Source organism: Tursiops truncatus, chromosome 16 (genome assembly GCF_011762595.2).
Source record: "Tursiops truncatus isolate mTurTru1 chromosome 16, mTurTru1.mat.Y, whole genome shotgun sequence".
In the NCBI taxonomy this organism is placed as follows: Eukaryota; Metazoa; Chordata; class Mammalia; order Artiodactyla; family Delphinidae; genus Tursiops; species Tursiops truncatus.
In genome coordinates, this window is record NC_047049.1 from 28,655 (window position 1) to 54,496 (window position 25,842).

A 25,842-nucleotide genomic window follows, 5' to 3' on the forward strand; every position below is an offset into this window, starting at 1 on the left:
TACACCTTACTGGCTTTTCCTCCTCTCCGCTGTCATTTCCCCCACTACCTCATTCCTGCTTTTTGCAATCACTTCCCAAATAAACTGCTTACACAAGCTCGTGTCTCACCTGTGTTTTGGAATACAAAACGAAGACAACAGGAAAACCAAGCAAGGCAACCCAGCCCCTACTCTGATCAAGTCAAAGACAAATATAGGGACTCCATCCAAAAATAAATTGATACCCACCTTAACACTCCCACCAAGAATTAAAGAGTGGACAGGTCCCCAAGCTAGCAATCCCAACACAATCACCCAGCAGAATCAATTATCACCACCAGGAGAGTCAGTAGTACTTCCGTTGTGTTTTTCAGAACATCTGATTTGTCCATTGACAGCTACCACTTAATGCTGGGAACATCTGCTTGGTGGAACCTCAGTCAGATACAGGATTTTAGCTGCAATGGATACTGGTTTCCATTGCTGTGTAAGAAATTCCTGCAAACATAATAGTTTAATAAAAAGAAATGTACTCCCTCACATCTGGAAGACAGAAGTTCAAGATCAGTGTCACAGGGCTGAAACCAAAGTGTCAGCAGGGCCCATCTCCAGAGACTCTAGGGGATAATCTATCCCTTCCAGCCTCTGATGGCTGCTGGCATTCTTGTGGCCAAACCACTCTATATCATCTATCCCTTGGTGGTTTCAGGAATTTCTTAAGTGTCAAATCTTCTCTCATTTATAAGAACACTTGTGATTGCATTTAGAGTGTACCTGGACAACCCAAGATGATCTCATCAAAAAATCCTTGATTTAATCTGTACAACTCTTTCCATATAAGGTAACATACACAGATACCAGAGATTGAGATCTGATATCTCTGGGGGCCATTATGCAGTCTTCCATACCTGGGAAAGAGCTTTTACCTTTCAAGCTTATTTAATGAGCAAAGGCCTGTTGCCACAGTGTTGGACTGGTTGCACGTTAAGTGAGCCATTATACATTACCTACTATACTCCCCCAACAGCAAAATTAGTCATCTGATAAACTCTCACCCACAGACCCAGAAGACAAAGAAAGGTACGGCAAGCCAGGAAGGGGCTCAGCCCTGACTTGGAAGAAACAAGAAGTTTAGCAACTCTTGGGACAAACACAGGGTAAGCTGAGAAGGAGGCTGAAACTGAGGGACAGGAGGTGGAAGGTGGTGGGGGGAGAAGGTATCAGAGCAATAAAAGAAGGAAAATAAGAGGAAGAAGACTCCAAAGTTTTCCAACGTGACAAGAGCTCCTGGGAAACCAAGGGCCGAGTGCTGGGGGGAAGTGGTTGAGGTGGAGGCAAGGGATCAGGCCTGGGAGAAGAGATGCTACCAGTAAGACGTGAGCATCTGCTTCAGTTCAAGGTGGAGGAAGGGAATGTGTTCCAGAGGAAATGTGCGTGTGGCTTCCATCTAACGGAATGGATCACAATTTGACATATCGTGAATCCCAAAACTTTTTTTTAAGGATTTCAATCAATTTGAAATAAAAGGTTTAAAAACAGTTCAAATGAAAAGAGCCCTCTGGGAATTCCTTGGTGGTCCAGTGGTTAGGACTTGGCACTGTAACTGCCAGGGGCCGGGATTCGATCCCTGGTTAGGGAACTAAGATCCCACAAGCTGTGTAGCATGGCCAAAAGAAAAGAAGGAAAAAAAATTTTTTTTAATTTAAAAAAAAAATTTTTTTAAAGAGGAAAAGAATAAAGAGAAGAAAAAGAGCGCTCTGGGCAGGAAGTAGGACTGAAGCAACTAGTTAGTTATAAAATCAGGCTTTGTCTCTTGGAAAAGGGAAGACGACTTCACTCAGCACAGAGCCTTGGAAATCATCCCCTGAAACACTGTAGCCTAATCAAGGAACTGATGGTGTGTCCTGCTAGACTCAGCCAGTGATGCCTCAGTGCCTCCCCACTGCCCCGTGAATGGACGTGCTCTTGGTATCCCATCTCTGTGTTACCATTGCCTGTTGAGCGTTTGCAGGGCAGGTGACTGGTCACTTCAGGTCACACATCTTCAGATTCAGAGCAACCACGAACATGGAACTGTGCCCAAAGAGCCTATGTGTACCTAGACCTGATACAGATGACAAGCTCCTAGATTTCTGCGCCAACAGCTTTATAAAATGAGATTTGGGGGAGACTTAGTAGAGTATGAGTATTTTTTGTATGTGGAAGCTATGTGAGCTCTGTGGCCATACAGTGGACAGTATCATACTATATTTTCCAAAGATGGTTGCATTAACATGTCCCATCCTGCACACTCTTCTGCAATGTGCTCTTGCAACATTTCCATCAAAGACGGAGAGTCTATTTCTCCACTCCTCAGAACTTTCATGGGCCTTGCAACTTCTCTGAATATGAAAAGGCAGAAGTGGCACTGCGCTGGTACCAGGAGTAGCTCTGCCAAATGTTCCTTTGGAGGCAAAATCATTCCCATTAGAGAACAACTGGTCTACAGTCTTAAATTTTTCAATACATTAATATTTCTATCTGAAAAATTGCATTCACGTTACCTAAGCTGATAGTTTTCATTAGAAATTCTCTGATGTACATAAAGTTGTTTTATTGAAAACTCTGACACATTAAAGATATTTATAAGGCTTTACTTTATTCTCAGTGTTCAATGAGCTGTCTCTGCCTGATAAAGGCCTTCCTACATTTCTTGCATTCTTTGTCTCTTCATATGACTTGATTTTTCCATCAATTGACTGGGGATGAAAGATGACACCACAAGGAATTGTGTTGAATTTTCTACACAATTTGTGTGAATTTTCTACACAAGGACTGGTAACTTCTCACAGAAGTCTGTCTCAAATTCATAAAATGAACTGGCCACAGTGGACTGGTAGCGTTGTAAATAGATTACACATGGGAGGGCCCAACAGTGAATATTTCTCACTCAGGTAAAGCACAACTGAACATTTTTTTTGGTAGAGTTGGGAAAATTTCTGCTCTCCATAATCATAATCAATTTTTTCTGTCTTAAGTCATGATTGCCATCTCCACCCAGTGGCTCCCAAGGCAAACTGGGGTGGGGGTGTGGGGAGCAGATTTGCGCTTCAGAATCACAGGGCATAAAAAGTCAGCAGGAATGCATGGAAGGTTTTTGTTTTTTTTCTTCTGGCCTGGCCTGGAATTAATGTTTATTGCTTGTGTTCAAATTCTCCTGGCCACAGCTCAGTTATATGGTCCCACCCACAGTAAAGGAAGGCTGAGAAATGCAGGCTAACTGTGTGCCCCAAAGAAAAAGAAAGTGAGTTTGGGTGTACAGACAGCCAGTCTCTGCCATACATGATTTCTCCTCTGTGTGAGTCCTCTGATGTTTGCTGAGGTGTGATTTCTGGCAAAACGTTTTTCCACATTCATTACATTCATAGGGCTTCTCTCCTGTGTGAGTTCTTTGATGTACAGTGAGGGCTGACTTCTGGAAGAAAGTTTTCCTACATTCTTTACATCCATAGGGCTTCTCTCCTGTGTGTGTTCTCTGACGTCTATTGAGGGTTGACTTTTCACAAAAGGTTTTCTGACATTCGTCACATTTATAAGGTTTCTCACCTGTGTGAGTTCTCTGGTGTACAGTGAGTTTTGACTTCTGGTAGAAAGTTTTACCACATTCTTTACATTCATAGGGTTTCTCACCTGTGTGAAGTCTCAGATGTACAGTGAGTTTTGGCTTCACACAGAAGGATTTCCCACATTCATTACATTTATAAGGTTTATCTCTTGTGTGAGTTCTCTGATGTACAGTGAGGGCTGGCCGGTGTCCAAAGGATTTCCCACATTCTTTACATGCATAAGGTCTCTCTTCTGTGTGAGTTCTCTGATGTGCAGTGAGTACTGACTTCTTATGGAAGGTTTTACCACAATCATTGCATTCATGAGGTCTCTCCCTATTGTGAATCCTTTGATGAACAGTGAGGGCTGAATTCTGGCAGAATGATTTCCCAAATTCATTACATTCATAGGGCTTTCCCCCAGTGTGGATTCTCTGATGAATAGTATGGCCTGATTTATGGCAGAAGGATTTCTCACGTTCATCACGTGCATAGGGTTTCTCTCCAGTGTGTACTTTCTGATGTTTAGTGAGATTAGACTTTTTATAGAACGTTTTACCGCATACATCACATTCAAACATTTTCTCTAACTGAATTCTCTGAAGCTGAGTGGGATGTAATTTCTGGCAGAAATTATTCCCACTTTGATTACATTTATGCTGTTGCTCCTGGAGATCAGCTCTGTGTTGGTTTCTGTGTTGGTTTCTTACAAAAGGTATTCCCCCATTTGTTACATCTATAGTGATTCTCCCTTACGTGAGTTCTCTCTTGGGCAATGAGAGCTGACTTACCACAGGCCTTCCAATATTTCTTATATTTGTAAGCCATCTCACCCATACGAACCATCCTATGTATAAAGAATATTGCTTCCTTGATGAAGTCTCTCCCTTGTCTGTTACATTCAAAAGGTTGCTGCAGAGTTTTATTCTTCTTCTGATGCCTAGGGTACTCAGCATATCTGAGGGATTTCCCAGTTCTATTACTATCCTCCGGTTTCTCTCCAGCATGCATCTCATCAGGCTCACTAGGGAGAAACGTGTTCTTACACATATTCAACATTTCTGGCTTCATTTCTGAATAGTTACCATCATTTATCATCAGTTTTGAAATATGAATTGGGCTCAAATTAAATGTTTCTCCTAAGTCAGCTGTCCCCTTAGTTGACGTTTCATTGCTGGTGATTACAACTTGCCACAAACGTCTACTGTGATTTTCCTGGCTGGTCTCAATCATGTCATCCACAATCTGGACATCTAAAAGGAGATAAACATAATTACAGGTCATACCTTTGAATCACATATAAGTATTTCCTATTGAATGGTTTGTAAAGGTAAAGAAGTTTCTTTTCATCCTAGCAGGATATGATTCTTTAAAAAATCAGTAACGGGGGACTTCTCTGGTGGCACAATGGTTAAGAATCAGCCTGCCGATGCAGGGGATACAGGTTCAAGGCCTGGTCCTGGAAGATCCCACATGCCGCAGAGCAACTAAGATCCTACATGCTGTGCACCCCAACTACTGAGCCTGTGTTCTAGAGCCTGCGTGCCACAGCTACGAAGCTCACATGCCTAGAGCCCATGCTCTACAACAAAGAGAAGCCACCACAGTGAGAAGCCCACGCACCACAACGAAGAGTAGCCCCTGCTCGCCACAACTAGAGAAAGCCGGCGCTCAGCAACAAAGACCCAACGCAGCCAAAGATAAATAAATAAATATTTTAAAAAATCAATAACGGGTACTGATTTTATGTGATTTTTCTCCCTAATGAATTAATGTAAGAACCTTCATTGATAGGTTTTCTAATGTCAAATCATTGGGTTTTTTGTTTTTGTTTGGTTTTGCTTAAGTTTTTTTCTTTTCTTTTAAATTCTTTTCAATGAGGAAGTATTAGATGAAAATATTTACTTACTGTCTAAATGTAGATTTCAGCTGACAGCTTTTCATCTACCATTGGTTTTCCATTCATTATCTCTACCTTTCTTCTTATAATTGTGGGTAACTTGTGCTAGCCCTTTTCTAATAGCTCAGCTTTGAAGATGGCATGATTTTCCTGGATAAGTTACTTACAGGATACGGGAGAGGGCCACTTGTCTGTCACCTAAACAAGAATACTGCTTAGAGAGAAGAACTTTACACCTATGTTTGTTTAGTTTTTACTTCTCCCTGGGGAACACCTATAGGCACCTGTGGGTTTTTCAAAGGCTTAATCTTTTTTTCCATGCTAGACAAGGGAGCTTTCTGCAAATTCTTAACTTAACACTATACCCTTGGCTTCTCAGAACCCTAACAAGTTCATGAAACTCTAATTCATCACTTTGTGAAACTCCTCCCTGCTGGCCTGAAGGATTTAGGCTCTGCAACCCAGCATGTGCCCACCGTCTTCGAAAAGCTTTCTCTGGGTGCTTCTGAGACCAACAGCCAAGGCATTTTCACCTCACTTCATGGTGCGAGTGACTCTACTTGATAATTCACTGCTTCTGAAGATATTAACTTTACTGTACTTTACAGTTTCAGCTGTCCCTTAGTTGTATTGAAACTGGAGTCCCATGTATACTTCTCATTCTTTTTTTAAAAAAAAAAAAAACAATGATCTTCACAAGAGAAAGTAAAAAAAAATTTAATTTCAAACTCCGCTCCCAAAGTATGAAATTCTTGGTTTCACTGGCCTTGGACCCATAGTCTCTAGTTTATCCTCCCGTGTCACAGGCCACCGCTTTCCACGGTGAAGTTTTCTGGGTCCTTCTCAGCCTCATGGTTTCTGATGTAGTGATTCATGAGACCTGTACCTGGACCACTTCTCTCATGGTCTTAATAGGTCCGTAGGCCACCTCCTCTACTCCTACCAGTCTTGAGTTAATGATTTGCTAATTTGCATCTCCAGCAGTGATGTCCATCTTCTACTCCAGATTTTACATGCATGCATATGTTCCATGTCAAAATGGAATACAGTCATCTCAAACGTAAGCTCTACCAACATAAACACTTAATCTCCCCTAAATGTGCCTTCTTAACACCCTTCTGGAAACACTATACTCTTATTATCCTCTCTCTCATCCTTGTTTAACACTTTTGTGGCTCTGATTTCACTACTAAACATGTACATTTGTTTCATTTTTCTCTTTCAACAAAATATAAGTTCTATATAAAAAGGACATTTCGGGACTTCCCTGGTGGCACAGTGGTTAAGAATCCACCTGCCAATGCAACAGACACGGGTTCGATCCCTGGTCCAGGGAGATCCCACATGCCGCAGAGCAAGTAAGCCCATGTGCCACAGCTACTGAGCCTGCACTCTAGAGCCCGTGAGCCACAACTACTGAAGCCTGTGCACCTAGAGTCTGTGCTCCGCAACAAGAGAAGCCATAGCAATGAGAAGCCTGTGCACCGCAACGAAAAGTAGCCCCCGCTCACCACAACTAGAGAAAGCCCATGTGCAGCAACAAAGACCCAATGCAGCCAGAAATAAAAATAAATTAATTTTAAAAAGGACATTTCTTTGATTACTGCTGTTATCCACACATTTACAAAATTTACCAGTGTGTAAAACTTCCCAATTAACATGTTAAAAGAATAAATGAATGTACGACTAAATGCCCAAAAGAAAACAGTCTCTGAGAATGAACAAAAAGGAGGCCTATTGGGACTTCCCTGGTGGTCCAGTGGTTAAGAATCCTTCTTGCAATGCAGGGGACGCCAGTTCAATTCCTGGTCGGGGAACTAAGATCCCACATGCTGTGGGGCAACTAAGCCTGTGCGCCTCACCTAGAGAGAAGCCCGTGCACCATAACAAATCGAAGATCCCACGTGCTGCAACTAAGATGCGACGCAGCCAAAAAATAAATAAATATTTTTAAAAAACCAAAAAAGGCGGCCTACTGAGAATCTAGGGACAGTGACTAACCAAGAAAAAATTCCAAGAGGAGGCAGGTGGGCACCGGTTTTTGGTAAGTCTAAGAAAACATTCAGCAATTAACAAAAAGGGGGAGGTTTACATGTGAGAGCCGTATCTGGAGACTGAATAATGCATGAGTCTGATACATGCAGACTGAAGTCTGTCCCAAGGTATGAACTTGGAGAAAACAACTGGTGAAAAAGAGCTCAGCACGGCCAACATCTGCTGTGCACTTGTCTTCGCAGCCTCCCTGCTCAGTGTGCACTGACTCCCTGCTCAGTGTGCACAGTGACAGTGTGCACTGACACCGGGAAACCCTGGTCTGGGGTTTTTCTTTTACAGTCCATGGTGCTGCTCCTTGCTCCAACTTGATGATCACCTCAGGCCTGGTAATGCAATGCCCTGTTGATGAGAAATACTGTAGGACTTTTGCCAAACTGTTTATGTTTCATGGGCTCTTGAAAAATGCCAACAGCACAGCCTCAAGAGTAGTGCAATGAAGGGCCAATCTGAACCTCTGACTGGAGGGGTGAACACACGTTCTTCCTGGCCCGGAATCTTAAACCTAAGTAGCATTTCATTTCACAAACAACTGTACATTTACCAATGAAGAAAAACGTGCTTGCACTTGGCAGTTACTAGGGGAGTTTTGCTCACCCAGTGACACCAGGCTACTGTAGTTCTCCAGCATGACATCCCTGTATAGGGTCCTCTGAGCATCATCCAGGTCCTGCCACTCCTCCCAGGTGAAGTTCACAGCCACATCCTCAAGTGACACCAACCCCTGTAATGGTACATTTTTCCTCAATTCAAGGCATCAGCCTGGGTCAAAAGAACAGGAAGTCTAGGAATTCATTCTTATGTGTGTGTTTTATCTTACACAGGATATACCATACCATGCTTTGTACTCTATATTGTGGGATAAGGAGAAATCATCATAGAAATACCCTACGTCTGTGTTAATTTAGTAGTTCTTCAAAGTACCATCATAGTTTCCCTTATAAATCTGGAATGGTCCTCATTGCCAAAGATACAAGGAACATATGAGCTGGTATGGAGACATAAGTACAAACACTTACCTGGAATAATGTGTTAGATGAACCAGGTTACACACATATTTAAGGTAGCCTGGGGTATCAAGGGAGAAAAAGAATAGTTGTACTTTGTACTGTCAGGTTGCACTTCACTGAAGAGCTAAACATGTCAGCTGTTCAGTGTGAACCACATGTTCTCATGAATATGAGGCAAGAGCAGAAGTCAAGCTGAGAGGCATAAAGAACAGATGCCACTTTAATAGAAGTACAAGCAGCACCACATCCAGGTGGGTGCTCCTGGGCTGAGATAAGAGATAAAGACAGTAAAGGTATTCAAGGAACTGATTATAAAGTTACCCTGCATTTAAATATATGACCTAACTCCATCAATAAAAAACCTTACGTGCTCACCATTTTTTTAAAAAAGTATGTACACATGCATCCTAGAATTTTCTTATTACCTAAGGAATTGCTTATGTCTACCCAAGAGTGAACATGACCCACTTCCTAAACAACAGGGAGTGAATAATGAGGGGCTGCTAACGAGAGGTAAGCTACATAACCAGATGTGCCCTTTAACAGTCATCATCCAGCAGGAGAATGGAGAAGGGCTTAAGGGAGAATCAGAGGAGAAAAAACCAGAGGGAGAAATGACCAACTATACTAGGTAACAGAGGTAACAGAGGAAGATGAATACGGAACAGGGGACTAATTCCAAAACAGAAAAAAAGAAAAAGAATTTGGTACTCATTTGCTCTGAGAAGGTGAAGGGAAAGCTTTACTACCAGGCTGTCTGCACAACAAGCTGGTAGATACTAGCGCTATAAACTGATATTGGGATAAGGACAAAGAATAGGATTTGCAGAACAGACACAGATCTTGGACACAGCATGTTTGAAGTTTGAAATTTCTGTGGTCAAATATGTGAAGATGTGCAACTGGCAAATGGATATATGCTCTTGAGCTCAGGAGAGAGATACAAGATGAAGAAAAGGATTTAGGAAACAGCAATATTTTAGTGGTAGCTGAAGCCATCAGAGTGAATAAAATTGCTCAAAGAGAACCTAAGAGATTGAAAGGAGAAAATGAACAGGTATGGTGTTTTAGGAAACACTGATATTTACTGACAGAGAAAGAAAAACAGACCATGACAATGGAGAAGAAATTTTTAATTATTCTAGGAATAGAGAAAGCCTCAATATTAAGAAATCTATTAATACAATTCATCATATTTGTAGTTCAGTGGAGAAAATTCTAGATGCTAATAAGTAGACATCTATAAAAATACCCTCTCATTTGTAATAAAAAAAACTTAAAAGAGGATTCACGGGATTTTTCCTTAACATGATAAACATGTATGTCTTAGCCACAAGTGAAAGCCAGCATCACACTTATGGGGAAACATGCAGAGCAAGGATGCTTCATCACCATAGTTACTAACACTGTACTAGTAGTGTCAGTCAACACAATTAAAGAGAGAAAAACAGCACTGAAAGTGATGATGGTTTCCATATAATTCATACTTGGGAAGCTGAAGAGAATCACATGACATCCAAGTACATCCAAGTACTCCACATAGGAAGACTTAATAAGTTAGTAGCTTATATGACTAATATAAGGCTTTTATATAAACCTTCATATACATGATACTCACACAACCACAATAACAAGAAGACAAAACACCTAGCAATACATTTAACAAAATAATGTACAAAATTTATGAGGCGGGGAAAAAACCCTGAAGGATACAAAAAGGAACTAAACAAATGAAAAGACACACCATGTTCACGGATGTGAATGAGTAGTACACATCATGGCAAGCTGATTTAAAAGTTCATGTGGAAAATTAAGAATAAACATGTGGTAGGTTATATTTCTGTCCAGCTAAATTCAGTGCCATAGACTGGGTGGCTTAAACAACAGAAAACTCTTTTCTTACAATTCTAGAGGCAGGGAAGTCTAAGATCAAGGTGCCAGCCAATTCATTTCCTGGTAAGAGCTCCATTCCTAGCTTGCAGATGGCTGTGTTTCTGCTGAGTCCATATATGGCAGGGAGGGAGGGAGAAGGAAGGAAAAGATCTCTCTCTTCCTTTTCTTATAGGGCCACTAATTCTGTTGGAGTAACGGCCCCACCCTACGACCTCATTTAAACTTGATTAAATGCATTGGGAGTTAAGGCTACAGCATATATATTTGGGGGGAATATAATTCAGTTCATAGCACTCCTTGCAGTGCCTTTCTCTGTAAAAGGATGTATATATCGCCTTGCGCTGGAACTCACATATAAACAGATTTGTAATTCCCCACCTGTCTTGCTTTGACCGATGACATGTGAATGGAAGCATTACTCCTAAACAGAACCTATTTAAGAGTCACACAATGATCACCGTATTTCCCCTTTACCATGTTCATCCTCAGCAATATGACAGAAAGAAATACTCCTCTGTCTGGGATGCTGCATGATGCTGAAAGGAACAAAACTAAAGCTGACCCATGAAGGACAGGTAATAGCACTGAGAAAGAAACCTTTCTTCCTGACCGAACTGGTAACTGAACTGGCACCAAACCAAACAGAAACAAACACCAACAATGGCAACAAGTAGTGCAAAGAAACTGTGAGGATGGTGTTATAATGGACCATGGTGTTACTTAAGATAACTGGTAGTTATATACTTAGTGTTACTTAAGCCACATGAGTCATACTTCTTAAATCAAATAATGTTTACCTCATGGACTTAAAATCTTAGAAAAAGAGGCAGGAAATCAAAATGTGAGTAGTAAATCTCAACTACTAGTCACCGCTTCTGATAAAGCAATATAGGAAAATGATGAGCTAAGGGGAGGGAAAAAAAAACAGATTGCAAGGAGGGATGAAAGAAAATAAGCAGAAGCTAGAAATTTGGGGTCTTGTGGAGTAGGAAAACTCTCAAAACATTTCTTTAGCTTTTACTGTGTCAAGGCAGAAAAAGTTGCCTCTTTCAGTTCTTACAGAAAAAAATACAATGAGAAATACTTTAGGAATCAAAAGTAATTATACTGAACTGTATGGCAAGTAACAAATGAAGAATATAACTATGACAGTCACTGTTAAAACTTAAGAATGGCTTGAGCTGGCCCACAATAAATCCCTTCTGCTGCACAAAATGGCAAAGACTAAGGATGAAATACTTAAGAATAAAACAAAAACTTACAGTCTAAAAAATATATAGATACATGAATACCAAAAAAAAAAGAAAGGTATGTCTCAAAAAGCTCAAACTGGCTGAAATCAAAGATATATAAACCCAACTATATTTTTTACGGTTGTACTGTCAAAAACCAACCAAACTGAACTAAAAAGTACTGACAGTTTAAGATTTAAAGAGGCTGCTTGAGACTATCGACAAGAGGCATATCAAAAAAAGCAGCCCAGCCACTGAGGAAGGCATATTTATTTTTTATTTTATTAGTTTTTAATTTTATACCTAATTTTACATTATTCCACTTTTATTGAAGTATAATTGACAATTAAAATTATATATATTTAAAGTGTATAACCTGCTGATTTGATAAATGTATGCATTATGACCTGATTACTACAATCAAGTTACTTAACACACCCATCACCTCACCGTTACCCTCTTTGTGTGTATGTGTGAGAACACTGAAGATCAATTCTCCTGGCAAATTGCAACTAAACAATAAATTATAAACTATGGTCTTATAGTCACCATATTGTACATTAGTTCCTCATAATTTATTCATTTTATAATTAGAAGTTCGTACCCTTTCACCAACCTTTACCATTTCCCCCATCCCGACAACCACCATTCTAATGTTTTCATGAACTCAACTTTTTACATTTTTCCTTCCACAGTTACGTGATACCATAAAGTAGCCTTTCACTGTTTGGCTTGTTTCACTTAGCATAATGCCCTCAGGTTCATCTATGTTGCTGCAAATGGCAGAATCTTTCTTTTTAATGGATAAATAACATTCCCATAGATATACATACCACATTTGCTTTATCCATTCATCTGATGACTGACACTTAGGTTATTTCTGTATCTTGGCTGTTGTAACACTGCAAGGAACACGGGTGTTAAGATACTTCTTTGAGATACTGATTTCTTTTCCATCAGAAATATTCCCAGAAGCAGATTTCCTGGATCACACAGTAGTTCTATTTTTAAGGTTTCTTATTGTTTCTTTCTTCCTATCTATCTATCTATCACCTATTTGGCTGTGCTGGGTCTTAGTTGCAGCACGCGGGATCTTTGTTGCCGTGTGCGCGATCTTCACTGTGGCATGCGGGATCTTTAGTTGTGGCATGTGGGATCTAGTTCCCTGACCAGGGATTGAACCTGGGCCCCCTGCATTGAGAGCACGGAGTATGAGCCACTGGGCCACTAAGGAAGTCCCTATTTTTAAGTTTTGAGAAAACCTCATATTGTCTTCTAAAATGGCTGTATAAATTCCCACCATAGCGTAAAAGGTTTCCTTTTAACTACATCCTCACCAACACTTGTGATCTCTTGTCTTTTGGATACTAGCATTAAACAGGGGTGAGGTGATATCTCATTGTGGTTTTGATTTGCATTTTCCCAATGATTACTGACATTGAGCACCTTTTCATGTACATGTTGGCCATCTGTATGTTTTCTTTGGAAAAATGTTTATTCAGGTCCTTTGCCCATTCTTGACTTGGTTATTTTTTCCTATGAGTTGTAATAAATTCCTTATATTTTGGATATTAACCTCTTATCATATATGACTTGCAAATTCTTCTCATCTCACGGGTTCCCTTCTCATTTGGTTGAGTGCTTTCTTTGCAGTACAAAAGCTTTTTAGTGTGATGTAGTCCTACTTGTTTATGTTTGCTTTTGTTTCTCGTGCATCTGGTGCCATATATTGCCAAGTCTCATGTATAAGCTTTTCCTGTTAGGAGTTTTACGGTTTCAGGCTTTACATATAAGCCCTGAAGTGTCTTGACTGATGCAAGTATCTTTGTTTAACCTGATAGCTTTGGGTCACACAGATATCCTATGCTAAAAATGTGATTAATAGTGGGAGGCCTTGTTATCAGCACATTTTATGAGCTCAGTCTATGGAGGGACTAGAGATTAAGGTCAGCCACACAGATGGTCAACCAGGTCTACATGACAGAGCCCCAGTGCAAGCTGGATATCAAGGCTCAAGTAAGCTTCCCTATTTCTCCACGTTCCACGCACACTGTCAAACCCTGTTGCTGCGAGAAAAAGGCACCGTCCACGTGGCTCCACTGGCAGGTTTTTGGAACCCTGCACATGAAGACTCGTGGACCTGCTTTATGTGCCTGATCCCTTAACTGATTTTAATCTGCATCCTTTCACTGTACAAAACCATAAACATGAGTACAACAGCTCTTTTTTTAAATTTATTTACTCATTTATTCAACTTTTGGCTGCACTGGGTCTTCGCTGCTGCACGGGGGTTTTCTCTAGTTGCTGAGAGCGGGGGCTTCTCTTGTTGCGGAGCACAGGCTTCAGTAGTTGTGGATCGTGGGCTCTAGAGCACAGGCTCTGTAGTTGTGGCGCATGGGCTTAGTTGCTCGGCGGCATGTGGGATCTTCCCGGGCCAGGGCTCGAACCCATGTCCCCCGCATCGGCAGGTGGACTCTTAACCACTGCGCCACCAGGGAAGCCCACAACGGCTTTTCTGAGTTCTGTTGAGTCCTGCTAGTGAATTACTGAACCTGAGGGTGATCATGGGGATGGTAAAGGGCATGAGGGCGCTCTGGGGACCAGACTTGGTACAAGCAAGAAACATCAGGTAACTAACTAGAACAAGGACCACGATAATCAAATTGCCTAAAATCTGAAGGAAAATGTATCAGATAGAAATCTGGGTATATATAAAGGAATAAAGAGCACTCAAAATGGTAAATATATTAATAAATATATAATATATATTGTATTATGTAATATATGTTTTATAATATATTATGATATAATATTATATTATTTTTATGTTCAAACTCCTTTAAAGGTAATTGACCATATGAAGCAAAATAAGAATGCATGTGGGGGACTTCCCTAGTGGCGCAGTACTTAAAAATCTGCCTGCCAGTCAGGGGACACAGGTTCGATCCCTGGTCCGGGAAGATCCCACATGCCATGGAACAACTAAGCCCATGCACCACAACTACTGAGCCTGTGCTCTAGAGCCCGTAAGCCACAACTACTGAGCTCACAGACCACAACTACTGAAGCCTGCATGCCCTAGGGCCTGTGTGCTGCAACTACTGAGCCCATGTGCTGCAACTACTGAAGCCCGTGCACCTAGAGCCCAGGCTCTGCAACAGGAGAAGCCACTGTACTGAGAAGCCTGTGCACCACAATGAAGGGTAGACCCCGCTCACTGCAACTAGAGAAAGCCGGTGCGCAGCAACGAAGACCCAACGCAGCCAAAACAAAGGAATGCATGTGGGAGTAAAAGGTATGCCAACGATATCACAGAAGCTGGGAGGAGAAAACTTTTGAAGTATACTGTTTTAAGGTTCTTATATAAATGGTATCTTATTTTAAAGTAGACTAGGATAAATTAAAGATGAATAGCACAAACCTTACAGTAACTGCTTAAAAAAGGTGTAATAAGCCAACAAACGAGCTCACAGGTCACACAACAATAGGTAGTAGCCACATCTGACCTGTATGCCGTAATTTACTGCCCCTTATCTTGGATGAATTATTCCCATGGAAGAAAGAACTGACTTGGGATAGTAATAAGATTGGGAGACTTAAGAGAGCTGACCAATAGTCCAGTGGAGAGAAAATGACCCTATGATAAAGACAGGCCAGATAAACTAGTGAAGATAGATTTACATCTATCTATTTACATCTATCTATCTATTACATCATAAATGTAGCATGGCTTGTATGTTAATGGCAAAGTAGCTTGACCAGACTAACAATGTGCAGAAAACTATTATAAAAGCTGGACAAAATTTATAACACAATCACCTAAAGGCACTGGAGAACAACTAAAAGTAGGCAGAAACTAGATTTGAATAATCCATTAAAGGACAAACTACTTTGCAAGTTTATGGCATTTTACCAGAGGGCAATCTTCACTCTGCAAATAGATCAAGAAACTGAAAGCTGAAGCTTTACTGGCTTAGGTGTCAGAGGGCATAGTTCAGGGCTGCCAACAAAACTGGAAAACTCAGTGGGGGTTGGGGGGTAGCCCTCGGAGAGAAGCAGCAAAAGAACATAATGTACCAAATTTCCACACAAAACCAACCACAGTTGTTGGCTGACTGCTAAACTACACATATGTGGAAGACCTCAGAGGGCCCAACAAGAAAGCAGCCTCTCAAAGCTGAAGGAAATGAATGAAGAGTCAGCTGCTGGTCACTATAAGAAATGAAGTTTAGAATTTGAATCCAGCCAAGTTAACTGCCTTGTAGAACAAAATCACTCTTCAGAGAAATGTAACAGGATCCAAAAACTCTTGCAACATATGATTTACAATGTTTAGTACATAATTCAGAATCTCAACACATGTAAAGTAAGAGGAAAATGTTACTCATATTCAAGAAGAAAAACAAAAAACGACCATAAACAATCACTAGAAACTAATCCCAAGGTATCCCGGATGCTGCACGTAGCAGAAACATAGTTAACCCATCCATAAATACATTCAAGTACTTAAAGGAAGATAAAAAATAATGTATTGGCGGGGGGGAGGGGCAATATCAGTACAGAAAAACAAACTAGAAAAACAATTAAATGGAAATTGCAGAGCTACATACTACAGTAACAAAAATGAAAAACTTTCTGATGAGCTGAACATCGCATTGGAAACAGCAAAAGAAAGCCAATGAACTTAAAGATAGATCAGTAGATATTTTCTTATCTTTTTGAGAGAAAAAAATGAAGAAAAATGAAAAGAGGCTAAGAAACAATTTAGAAAACAGTCTAACATATATGTGACTGTAGCACCAGCCAGAAAGGAGGGAGAAAGAATGGAACATAATATGTATTTTTAGAAACAGTGGCTAAAACCTTCCCAAATTTTGTGAAAGACACGAATTTACAGATTGAAGCAGCTCAATGACCCATGATCAGCTTAGATTCAAAGAAAACTACTCTAGGGACTTCCCTGGTGGCACAGTGGTTAAGAATCCACCTGCCAACGCAGGGTACATGGGTTTGAGCCCTGGTCCAGGAAGATACCACATGCCGCAGAGCAACTAAGCCCGTGCGCCACAACTACTGAGTCCGTGTGCCACAACTACTGAAGTCTACGCGCCTAGAGCCCGTGCTCCACAACAAGAGAAGCTGCTGCAATGAGAAGCCCGCGCACAACGAAGAGCAGCCCCCACTCGCCGCAACTAGAGAAAGCCCACGCGCAGCAACAAAGACCCAACGCAGCCAAAAATAAATTAATTAATTTATAAAAAAAGAAAAGAAAACTACTCTAGGCACACCAGTCACACTGCCAGTATCCAAAGGTAAAGAGAAGATCTCGAAAGCAGCCAAAGGAAAAGATCCCACTCAGGTACATCTGCACATGAATGATAGATGACTTCTTATCAGAAACCGTGGGGAACGCCTTTACTACCCTGAATGGAAACATCCTTCAAGTTGTAATTCTACCCAGTGAAACTATGCTAAAAATAAAGATGAAATAAAGACATTTTCAGATAAAGATAAACTAAGCTAATTCATCATCAGAAGATAGCACTAAAAATGATAACGGACATTCTCCAGGAGGAAAGAAAAAGATACCAGATGTTAACCTGAATCCACAGGAAAGAATCAGGATCACTGGAAATGGTAAATATAAAAGATTTTATATATATATATATATATATATATATATATTTCTTCTCTTAATTCCTTTAAAATAGATATGATTGTTTAAAGAAAAATTATAATAACATACAGGAGACTCATAATGTATGTAGACTCAATATGTAAATACACATGTATAAAAACAAAAGTACAAATGATAGGGGTTGTAAATGGAATACTACTACTCAAAGGTCTCTACATTTTATGTGAAGTAATGCACTGCTCCTCTAGTATATTCTGATAAGGACTCATATCGTAAGCCTTACAGTAACCAATAAAAAAGCCGTGGAATGAAGTGCAGTGTATTAATTTGTCAGGGCTGCCATAACAAAGTAGCAAAATGGTAGAGCCACTCTAGAAGACAGTTTGGTACTGTCTTCAAAATTAAACACACACTTTTAACACATGATCCAGCAAGTGCGCTTCTGGTATTTATCCAAAGGAACTGAAAACGTATGTCCACATAAAACCAGTACACGGATGTTTGCAATAGCTTCATTCATCAACTGCCAAACTTGGAAGCAACCAAAATGTCCTTCCGTAAATGAGTGGATAAACTGTGGTACAACCAGGAAATGTAATATTACTCAGTGCTAAAAATAAATGAGCTATCAAGCCATGAAAAGACACAGAGGAAACTTAAAAGCATGTTAACAAGTGAAAGAAGCCAATCTAAAAAACCCACCTAACGTGGTTCTAACTATATGACATTCTCTAATAGGCAAAACTATGCAGACAGGAAAAATACCCGTGGTTGCCAAGGGCTACGGACTACAGAAGGATATGAACAGAAGGAGCGCAGAGGATTCTCAGGGCAATAAAACCACTCTGCATGACTATAGTGGTGAATACGTATCATTACACATTTGTCCAAACCCATAAAAAGTGCAGTACCAAGAGCGAATTATAATGTAAACCGAGGACTTTGGGTAATAATGATATGTCTGTGTAGGTTCATGAATTGTAACAAATGAATACCTGATACTGATAATGGGGAGGCAGCGCCTGGGGGCAGAGAGTACACTGGAAATCACTGTATCTTCTGCTCAATTTTGCTGAGAATCTAAAACTGCTATAAAAAAATAAAAGTCTATTTAAAAAATGTGCAAAAAGGATAAACAAATGGCCCATACACACATAAAAACATGCTCAACATTGCCAGTCATTAGAGAAAAGCAAATCAAAAGCACCGTGAGACACCATCTTATGCCCATTAGGATGGCTACTATGTAAAAAACAAAACAAAACAGGAAAGAACAAGCGTTGGCAAGAATATGAAGAAACTGGAAACCTTGTGCACTGCTGGTGGGAATGTAAAATAGTGCAGCCACCACGGAAGACAACACGGTGATTCCTGAAAAAATTAAATACAGAATTACAACGCGATCCTACAACTTTACTTCTGGGTGTATAAGAAACAAAGTAAAAGTGGGAACTAGAAAAGATACGTCTACACACATGGTCATAACAGCATTATCCTTTATAGCCTGAAGGTCGAAGTAACCCATAAAACCATTGATGGATTAATGGATAAGTAAAACGTGGGCATACATACAATGGTAATATTATTGAGACTTCGTAAGGAAGTGAATTTTACCATGCTACGATACGGATAAACCTTGAAGACACTACACTAGGTGAAATACGTCAGTCACTTAAGGACAGGCACTGCATGATTCCACTTACATGAGGTTCTCAGAGTCATCAACTTCATAGACACAGAGACTAGAGTGGTTGCTGCCAGGGGCTGGGGGAGGGGAGAATAGGGAGTTAGGGTTTAATGAGTAAAGTTTTTTTTTGTTTGTTTTTGGCTGCGTTGGGTCTTCAGTGCTGCGTGCGGGCTTTCTCTAGTTGCGGTGAGTGGTAGCTACTCTCTGCTGCGGTGCACGGGCGTCTCACTGCAGTGGCTTCTCTTGTTGCAGAGCACGGGAGAAGGTGCTCAGGCCTCAGTAGTTGCAGCATGCGGGCTTCAGTAGTTACAGCGCACGGGCTTAGTTGCTCCGTGGCATGTGGGATCTTCCTGGACAAGGGATTGAACCTGTGTTCCCTGCATTGGCAGGCAGATTCTTAACCACTGCGCCACCAGGGAAGTCCCGAGTAAAGTTTTATCTGGGGAGGATGAATCTGGATATTCTTAGTGGTGATGATTACACAACAGTGTGAATAAACTAAATATAGTACGAGCACTGAATTGTCCTCTTAAAAATGGTGAAATGGCCACATTAGCTTATGTACACTTTATCACAACAAAAAAAACGAGCCAACAATTAGGAGAGTTCTGCCCCAGTCATAGCTATGAATAATGCACACATGCACTTCTCCCTATTCATTTTTAAGTGATTAACTGAAATAGCAGAAGAATTCAATAGTCTTTAACAGGGTTTGGGAAAAGGTCATTTTTGAACTAGCAATACGCAATTATATCATAATAAAAGCGACAGAATCACTGACAAATTTATATAAATGGAAGTTAAAAATTACAAAAATCTGTAACCCTTGTTTTTAGACTTTGTGTAACTTTGTCCTGACCCTTGTTCAAAATAACTCTGAATAACTCCTGAATTCTTTCTCTCACTGGACTCCTAAGGCTGTCACCACACATGCTGGCCAGTAGCACAGCTCGAGGGGAATCTAACCAGATCACAGCAAACACATCCTTCAGGTTTTGCCAAGGATGACAATTCCAACGTAAAAAAGAAAGTTACTGCGTTTGTTGGTGAGCAACAATGCAGACATCAGACGAAATTAAAGGCACAAACAGAAGTAGCAGGACTTTACCTTAGATGAGATTAAAGCTGAGAGAGAGGGAGGGGTCCAGGAGAAATCCCATTTTGGTGGTTTGACTCACTGGCTCCATGAAAGTAGCATCATATGTACGGGAAGAAAGAAGAATGTGGTTTTCATTTTGGATTTGTTGAGCTTGTGATACCTTCTGGATAGCTACAAGAAAGCATTCAACAAGGAGCTGAACCTATGGTCTAAAGGTAGGGAAGAGGTCCAAGCTGGAGAGAAACAGGACTGTCAAATCACAGAGGGCCAAACAGGTCAAGGAGAACTGCAGCGTGTGAAGAATGGGGCCCAGGTTTGAACACCTGGATGAGCAACGCTCAGGAGCAGAAGAAAAAGACAGAAGAATTCGGGAATAAACCATCAGAGAGGCCACAACAGAAGCTAATGGCCGAGAATTTCCAGGAGATCATGGACAGTAGCTTCAATATGGCAGAAGGTTCAAGTAAGGCAAAGACTACAACATATTCATTGAACCTAACTATAATTTAGGTTACTGGTGAGCTTGAGAAGAAATGAATTAAGACCATGTTGAGTAGGTTAAGCTGCAAAAGAGCAGTGGAAACATTTGCCAGAAAATATAGCCTTGAACAGTCTGCTATACAACCTGCAATCATTGACTAGCGGAGAGAAATGAGTTACTTAAAGGACCTGCAGTCAATTCAATCCTCTAGACATTCCACGTTTTATCCATGCATCAAGTAGGGCCTTCCAAAAGCTGTCTGGGACCACACTCTTTTAGCAACTCCAGAAGAACCTTATTAAGCAAGTTCTGCTTCAGCACTAGGTAAGTGTCACCACTGCAGATGCATGAAGTGTTTATTTCCAGACTGGCAGTGAAACGCTGTCCACCCCATCATCTATGTGACCAGTTAAGCCACTGTTCGGACATCTGTGCATGCAAGTTCTCATGTCTCAAGGGAATGTAGCATGCTTTCTTCTAAGGGTCCATTCTGATCAGAGAACAGGTGTATCTGTGTTTTTGCCATTGCACTCACCTTGGACCACTCTAAGGTCGGATTACCTGCCTATATCCACAGGCCACCTTTATCTTTTTTATGTATATTGCCCTGAAGCTGAATCTTACTTAGTTTTACTTTTCCATTTTACTTTAAGGACCCTCATAAAGCTCATATAGTAAAATAGAAAACAAGCTGAGGAAAAAAAACAACTCACCAGAGATGTATTCATTTCCTGCTGTTCTTAGAAACACACAGAGGACTCTGGAAATAGAGCTGCGAGAGAAGGTGAATGGAGGGGTATCAATTTAAATTTTTAAAAATGCTTATTTAAACAATGGTTGTTGCTTTATTTAAACAATGGTTGATTCTCCGATTTAAACAATGGCTGCTTCTCCGCACTTATTTCCCTGTGAAGTTCCCTACAACTGATGTGGGCTCTGCCATTTGACTTGCTTTGGTTAAAAGGGCATAGGATACAGCAGAAACTAACACAACACTGTAAAGCAATTATGTTCCCAAAAAGATATTAAAAAAAAATAAGGACATATGATGCAAACACAGATGAAAAGCACTTTTCCACTACAGCTTGCCTTCTGGGGCTAGCCTGTTAGGGACATGTGGTTTAGCCAACAGCCAGCACAAACCACCAAAAAAGTAAATGAAGTCATCTTAAATCAAACAGCCTCAGTCAGGGCATCAGATGACTACAGCTTCATTTGTGAACCAGACAACACGAACATAGGAACTGACCAACTAAACCTAGCCCCAAAATGCTGAACCACAGACCTAGAGATTGTCACACTGAGTGAAGTAAGTCAGACAAAGACAAACATCATATGATATTGCTTATATATGGAATCTAAAAAAAATGGTACAAATGAACCTATTTACAATACAGAAATAGAGTCCCAGATGTAGAAAACAAACTTATGGTTACCGAGGGGAAAAGGACAGGGGGAGGAATAAATTGGGAGATTGGGATTGACATATACATACTACTATATATAAAAGAGATAACTAATAAGAACCTACTGACAGCACAGGGAACTCTACTCAATACTCTGTAATGACCTATATGGGAATAGAATCTAAAAAAGAGTGGACATATGTATAACTGATTCACTCTGCTGTACAACAGAGACTAACACAACATTGTAAATTAACTATGCGTCAATAAAATTTTAAAAAGTAAAAACAAAACAAAAATTTTAAAAAACCCAAAATGCTAAACTTTGAGCACATTTTTTTTAATATACTTATTTATTTATTTATTTTGGGCCGCGTTGGGTCTTTGTTGCTGCGCGCGGGCTTTCTCTAGTTGCGGTGAGCAGGGGCTACGCTTCGTTGCAGTGCGTGGGCTTCTCATTGCGGTGACTTCTCTTTGTTGTGAGGCACGGGCTCTAGGCGCACGGGCTTCAGTAGTTGTGACACGTGGGCTCAGTAGTTGTGGCTCACAGGCTCTAGAGCGCAGGCTCAGTAGTTGTGGCGCACGGGCTTAGCTGCTCCATGGCATGTGGGATCTTCCCAGACCAGGGCTCAAATCTGTGTCGCCTGCACTGTTAGGCGGATTCTCAACCACTGTGCCACCAGGGAAGCCCCCAATGTTTTTTTATTATTTTTTATTTTTTAAGTCAGTAAATTTGGGTTGGTTCATTACTGAGCAAATGCTAAATGATATGTGTAAGTCCCCAAACTCAATGTTTTTAACAAAATTACGTGGGGAAAAAAGTCTTACATTACATGCTGAAAAACAACCAATAGAACTTCACAACACATGCAGAACTTCTGAAAGGAAAACAAATGTCACCTGGATGGACCTCAGTAAGGTTGTTGCACTAAGAGACCACGTGAATTTTAAAAAGCAATTGTGTGCAGACCAGAAAACTATATTTTAACTTTTTTACACCGTAACATGAGCCTGTTAATTTTATGGGGGCATATGCTGTGTTTTATTTACATTTTTAAAAAAATCAGTTTGGGGCTTCCCTGGTGGCGCAGTGGTTGGGAGTCCGCCTGCCAATGCAGGGGACGCGGGTTCGTGCCCCGGTCCGGGAGGATCCCACGTGCCGCGGAGCGGCTGCGCCTGTGAGCCATGGCCGCTGGGCCTGCGCGTCCGGAGCCTGTGCTCCGCGACGGGAGAGGCCGCAGCGGTGAGAGGCCCGCGTACCGCAAAAAAAAAAAAATCAGTTTGGAGCCAATTAGAGTGAAGTGTGATTCACTCTAATTTTCCCATTTTAAACAGTGGAAAATAGGCTTCTGTTATTGTGCTGTGGAATTTATGATTATCAAGCACAGATTTCTGATGTTAAGTGGGAAACACTTGTATTATGAGTCCCCGGAGCTCACTTAGTCCACAGAAAGAATTAGGGAAAATAAGACAGGCATGTTTAAGACAAGGTCTTCTAAAACTTATTTGTTCTTAAGTTGACTGCATTTCTCAAAAATGGTGTCAAAAGTAAACGTGTTTGACTTAATGGTGGCAGAGTGGATAATATTATCCAAAAGTCAAGATGCCTGATGTATACAAAAAATCACTTGAGCCTGGCACATCACTCATGTCCTCAAATCCTTTTTCCTCTCCTCCACCCACACCCCGCTCACTCCCCAGTCTTTCTCATAAGGCAGACATACCCTGACAAACCCTTCCTGAACTAACAGAAAGAACTGCTGGGAAGAGCAAGCACCAGCATACCTCCAGATACCAAACTTGACGGTATAATAGGCTTGAGAGAGCTCAGATAACAGAAACAGTGGGAGCAGAATGAAGGAATGGGAATATTTAGGGAGCACCATAGACAGATTCTCTCAGCTGTGACAGGTTATCCCTCCACCCCAGACCACACCCTCGGGACCTCTCCAATAAGTAACATTTCTTTTGGCCTCTGCCTACCCGCCTCAGCCTAGCTCAGGTCTCCTTCTGAAAGTCCATTCGGACCTTCCATTATCACCCAGTCTTTGACAACTTCGGGAGGAAGCAGTGTCACCCATATCTCGTTCACTCTGCGCAGAAGCATCAATAATTGCTTGGCCATGCAAAGCTAGAATCTCCTCCTTTCTGTGATTCTTCTGCCTCTGCTCTGAAGCGCTAATAAGCGGGTTCAGGTTTCAGGGGTTGTCTTTCGTTCACAGGGCGCCTCCCCTTCATGCTTCATAATAACTACCTTGTTCCAAAGAAAAGGGGTCAGTCATTCAGAGCCCAACGATCCCCCCTGGCACTCACGGTCCCTAGAAACTAGGTCTTGTGAAAACTGTAAACGAAACCTGGTGCTCAGCAGGCTACACAGCGCAGGAGGGGACCTGACACCTCACCTGCTGAAAAGACTCCGAGAGACCCCAGTAACAACTACCACACAGTAAGACTCCTCATGCACTTCACACTGATTTCCCCGGGAATCGGGGGCAACTCGCTAGTCCTTAAGGCGCTCGCGTCACAGGTGAGCAAACCGAATGTCACAGAGGTTAATGACATCGCCCGGGAGTTTTGCTTCGGCGGCACAGCTGGACAGTGCACGCAGCCCGCAGCCCACCCACGCTCGCTCGCGTGGTCTGCAGACCCGCCCCGGCCTCACAGTCACCTTGGACTCCACCCCCAGGTCGCGAAGCCTCCGGAGGCGGGCGCCCGGCTGTCCGCAGTGCACCGTCTTCTGACCAAGCAACACTCGAAGCACGGCCCGAGCCGGCCCTTTCCAGCCCTGGACCAGCGGGTCCTAAGGCCACAATCGCCTCCCGGGCCCTGCCCAGGGTGCGGCTCGCGCCTGCGCCTCAGGCCGCGCCGCTCACACCCGCCGACCTTTACGCTCCCACCGAGTGGAGCAGCGTCCCCACCCCGCCCTGCGTCCCGCGCCGCGGCCGCCCTCCACCCTTGCACCCACCTTCAGGGTCCCAGAAGGACAGCCAGCGCGCGGGCGCAGCTGCCGTAGCGCGGCGGGGCCCCGACGTTCCGGACGGAAGAGGGTGAGGTGGGCGGGGCCGCACACGCGCAGGAGAAACCCGTAAGACTCCATCCCAGAGGCTCCCGGGGGAACGCGTCCTTGCGTGGGGAGAGTGCGTGTCCCACACGCGTCTCCGTCCGTCGGCGCCGTCGGGGGACGTTTTGTGTATCGAGGGGTAATGGGTCTTGCTGCCCTGAGCCCCGGATGTGATGGATGAGACTGTGTCTCGACCCACGTGCCACCACGTGGAATTCTGGTTTGTTATTAAGTCCTAGTTTAAGAAACTGAAAGAGATGTTGTGAGACGAATGGGTAAATTCTTATGGGGGCCGAGAATCCGATGATACTATGTTAGCTTTAATGTTTTTGTTAACTATAATGGCATTGCGGTTATGGATCCCACGTCCTTTTTTTTTTTTTTGACAGTTGCGTACTACCGCATGACTCGTGAAATATCACAATGTCTGTCCTTGTTAAAGTACGTAAACCAATATTGCAACTGTTGTGACTTTGTTAAATTAACAGTTTAAATGTATATCCTGTGTGCGCGATATTGTTGAACCACTGTCAACAAAGACCACGAGGAAACGTGAAATAGAAAATTTTATTACACGTAGGTCTATGCGTGCCTGTATGTGCCACAAGAGGAGTTCAAGGCAGGCGGTGTGGATGGGAAAGGGACAGGGCATGCTGCTTGGGAGGCTCTGGGACGTTGCAGTGGCCGCAACGTGACAGAGCGATAGGAGTCCTGTAACTCTTTGTTCCGGCAATGCTGGCCCTTTGAGTTTATCTTGTTTTTTGTCCTTGGAGCGCCACATTTCCCCCTCTCTTTATTTATAGGGCCAATCCTTTGGCCC

The 25,842-nt window shown here is 42.0% G+C and overlaps 1 protein-coding gene and 1 non-coding gene across 2 annotated transcripts; one reads left to right on the forward strand and one right to left on the reverse strand.

The window, feature by feature from the left end:
* The first annotated feature begins 1,545 nt into the window (after positions 1 to 1,545).
* TRNAY-GUA (transfer RNA tyrosine (anticodon GUA)) lies at positions 1,546 to 1,618 on the forward strand. Its single transcript has one exon. It is a non-coding gene; the product is annotated as a tRNA-Tyr (tRNA).
* A 4,645-nt stretch (positions 1,619 to 6,263) lies between these two features.
* LOC101322436 (zinc finger protein 39-like) lies at positions 6,264 to 24,998 on the reverse strand. The gene is made up of 9 exons (XM_073793735.1): positions 24,927 to 24,998; positions 21,269 to 21,327; positions 20,084 to 20,152; positions 18,992 to 19,052; positions 18,597 to 18,659; positions 18,284 to 18,377; positions 8,113 to 8,239; positions 7,762 to 7,857; positions 6,264 to 6,343 (listed from the first exon to the last, which is right to left on the reverse strand). Coding segments are annotated over exons 4-9 (462 nt in total). The 5' UTR covers positions 18,994 to 19,052; positions 20,084 to 20,152; positions 21,269 to 21,327; positions 24,927 to 24,998.
* Between the last annotated feature and the right edge of the window lie 844 nt (positions 24,999 to 25,842).

Coding starts and splice junctions, on each gene's coding strand:
- LOC101322436 (XM_073793735.1), bottom strand. Junction 18,378..18,596: donor TCCCACCAGCAGTGCACAAG/GTTTCCAGTTTC, acceptor ATTTTTTTATAG/CAGTTTTAGATTCTCAGCAA. Junction 6,344..7,761: donor CCAGACCAGGGTTTCCCGGT/GTCAGTGCACAC, acceptor GTCCAGGTACAG/GTCTCATGAATCACTACATC.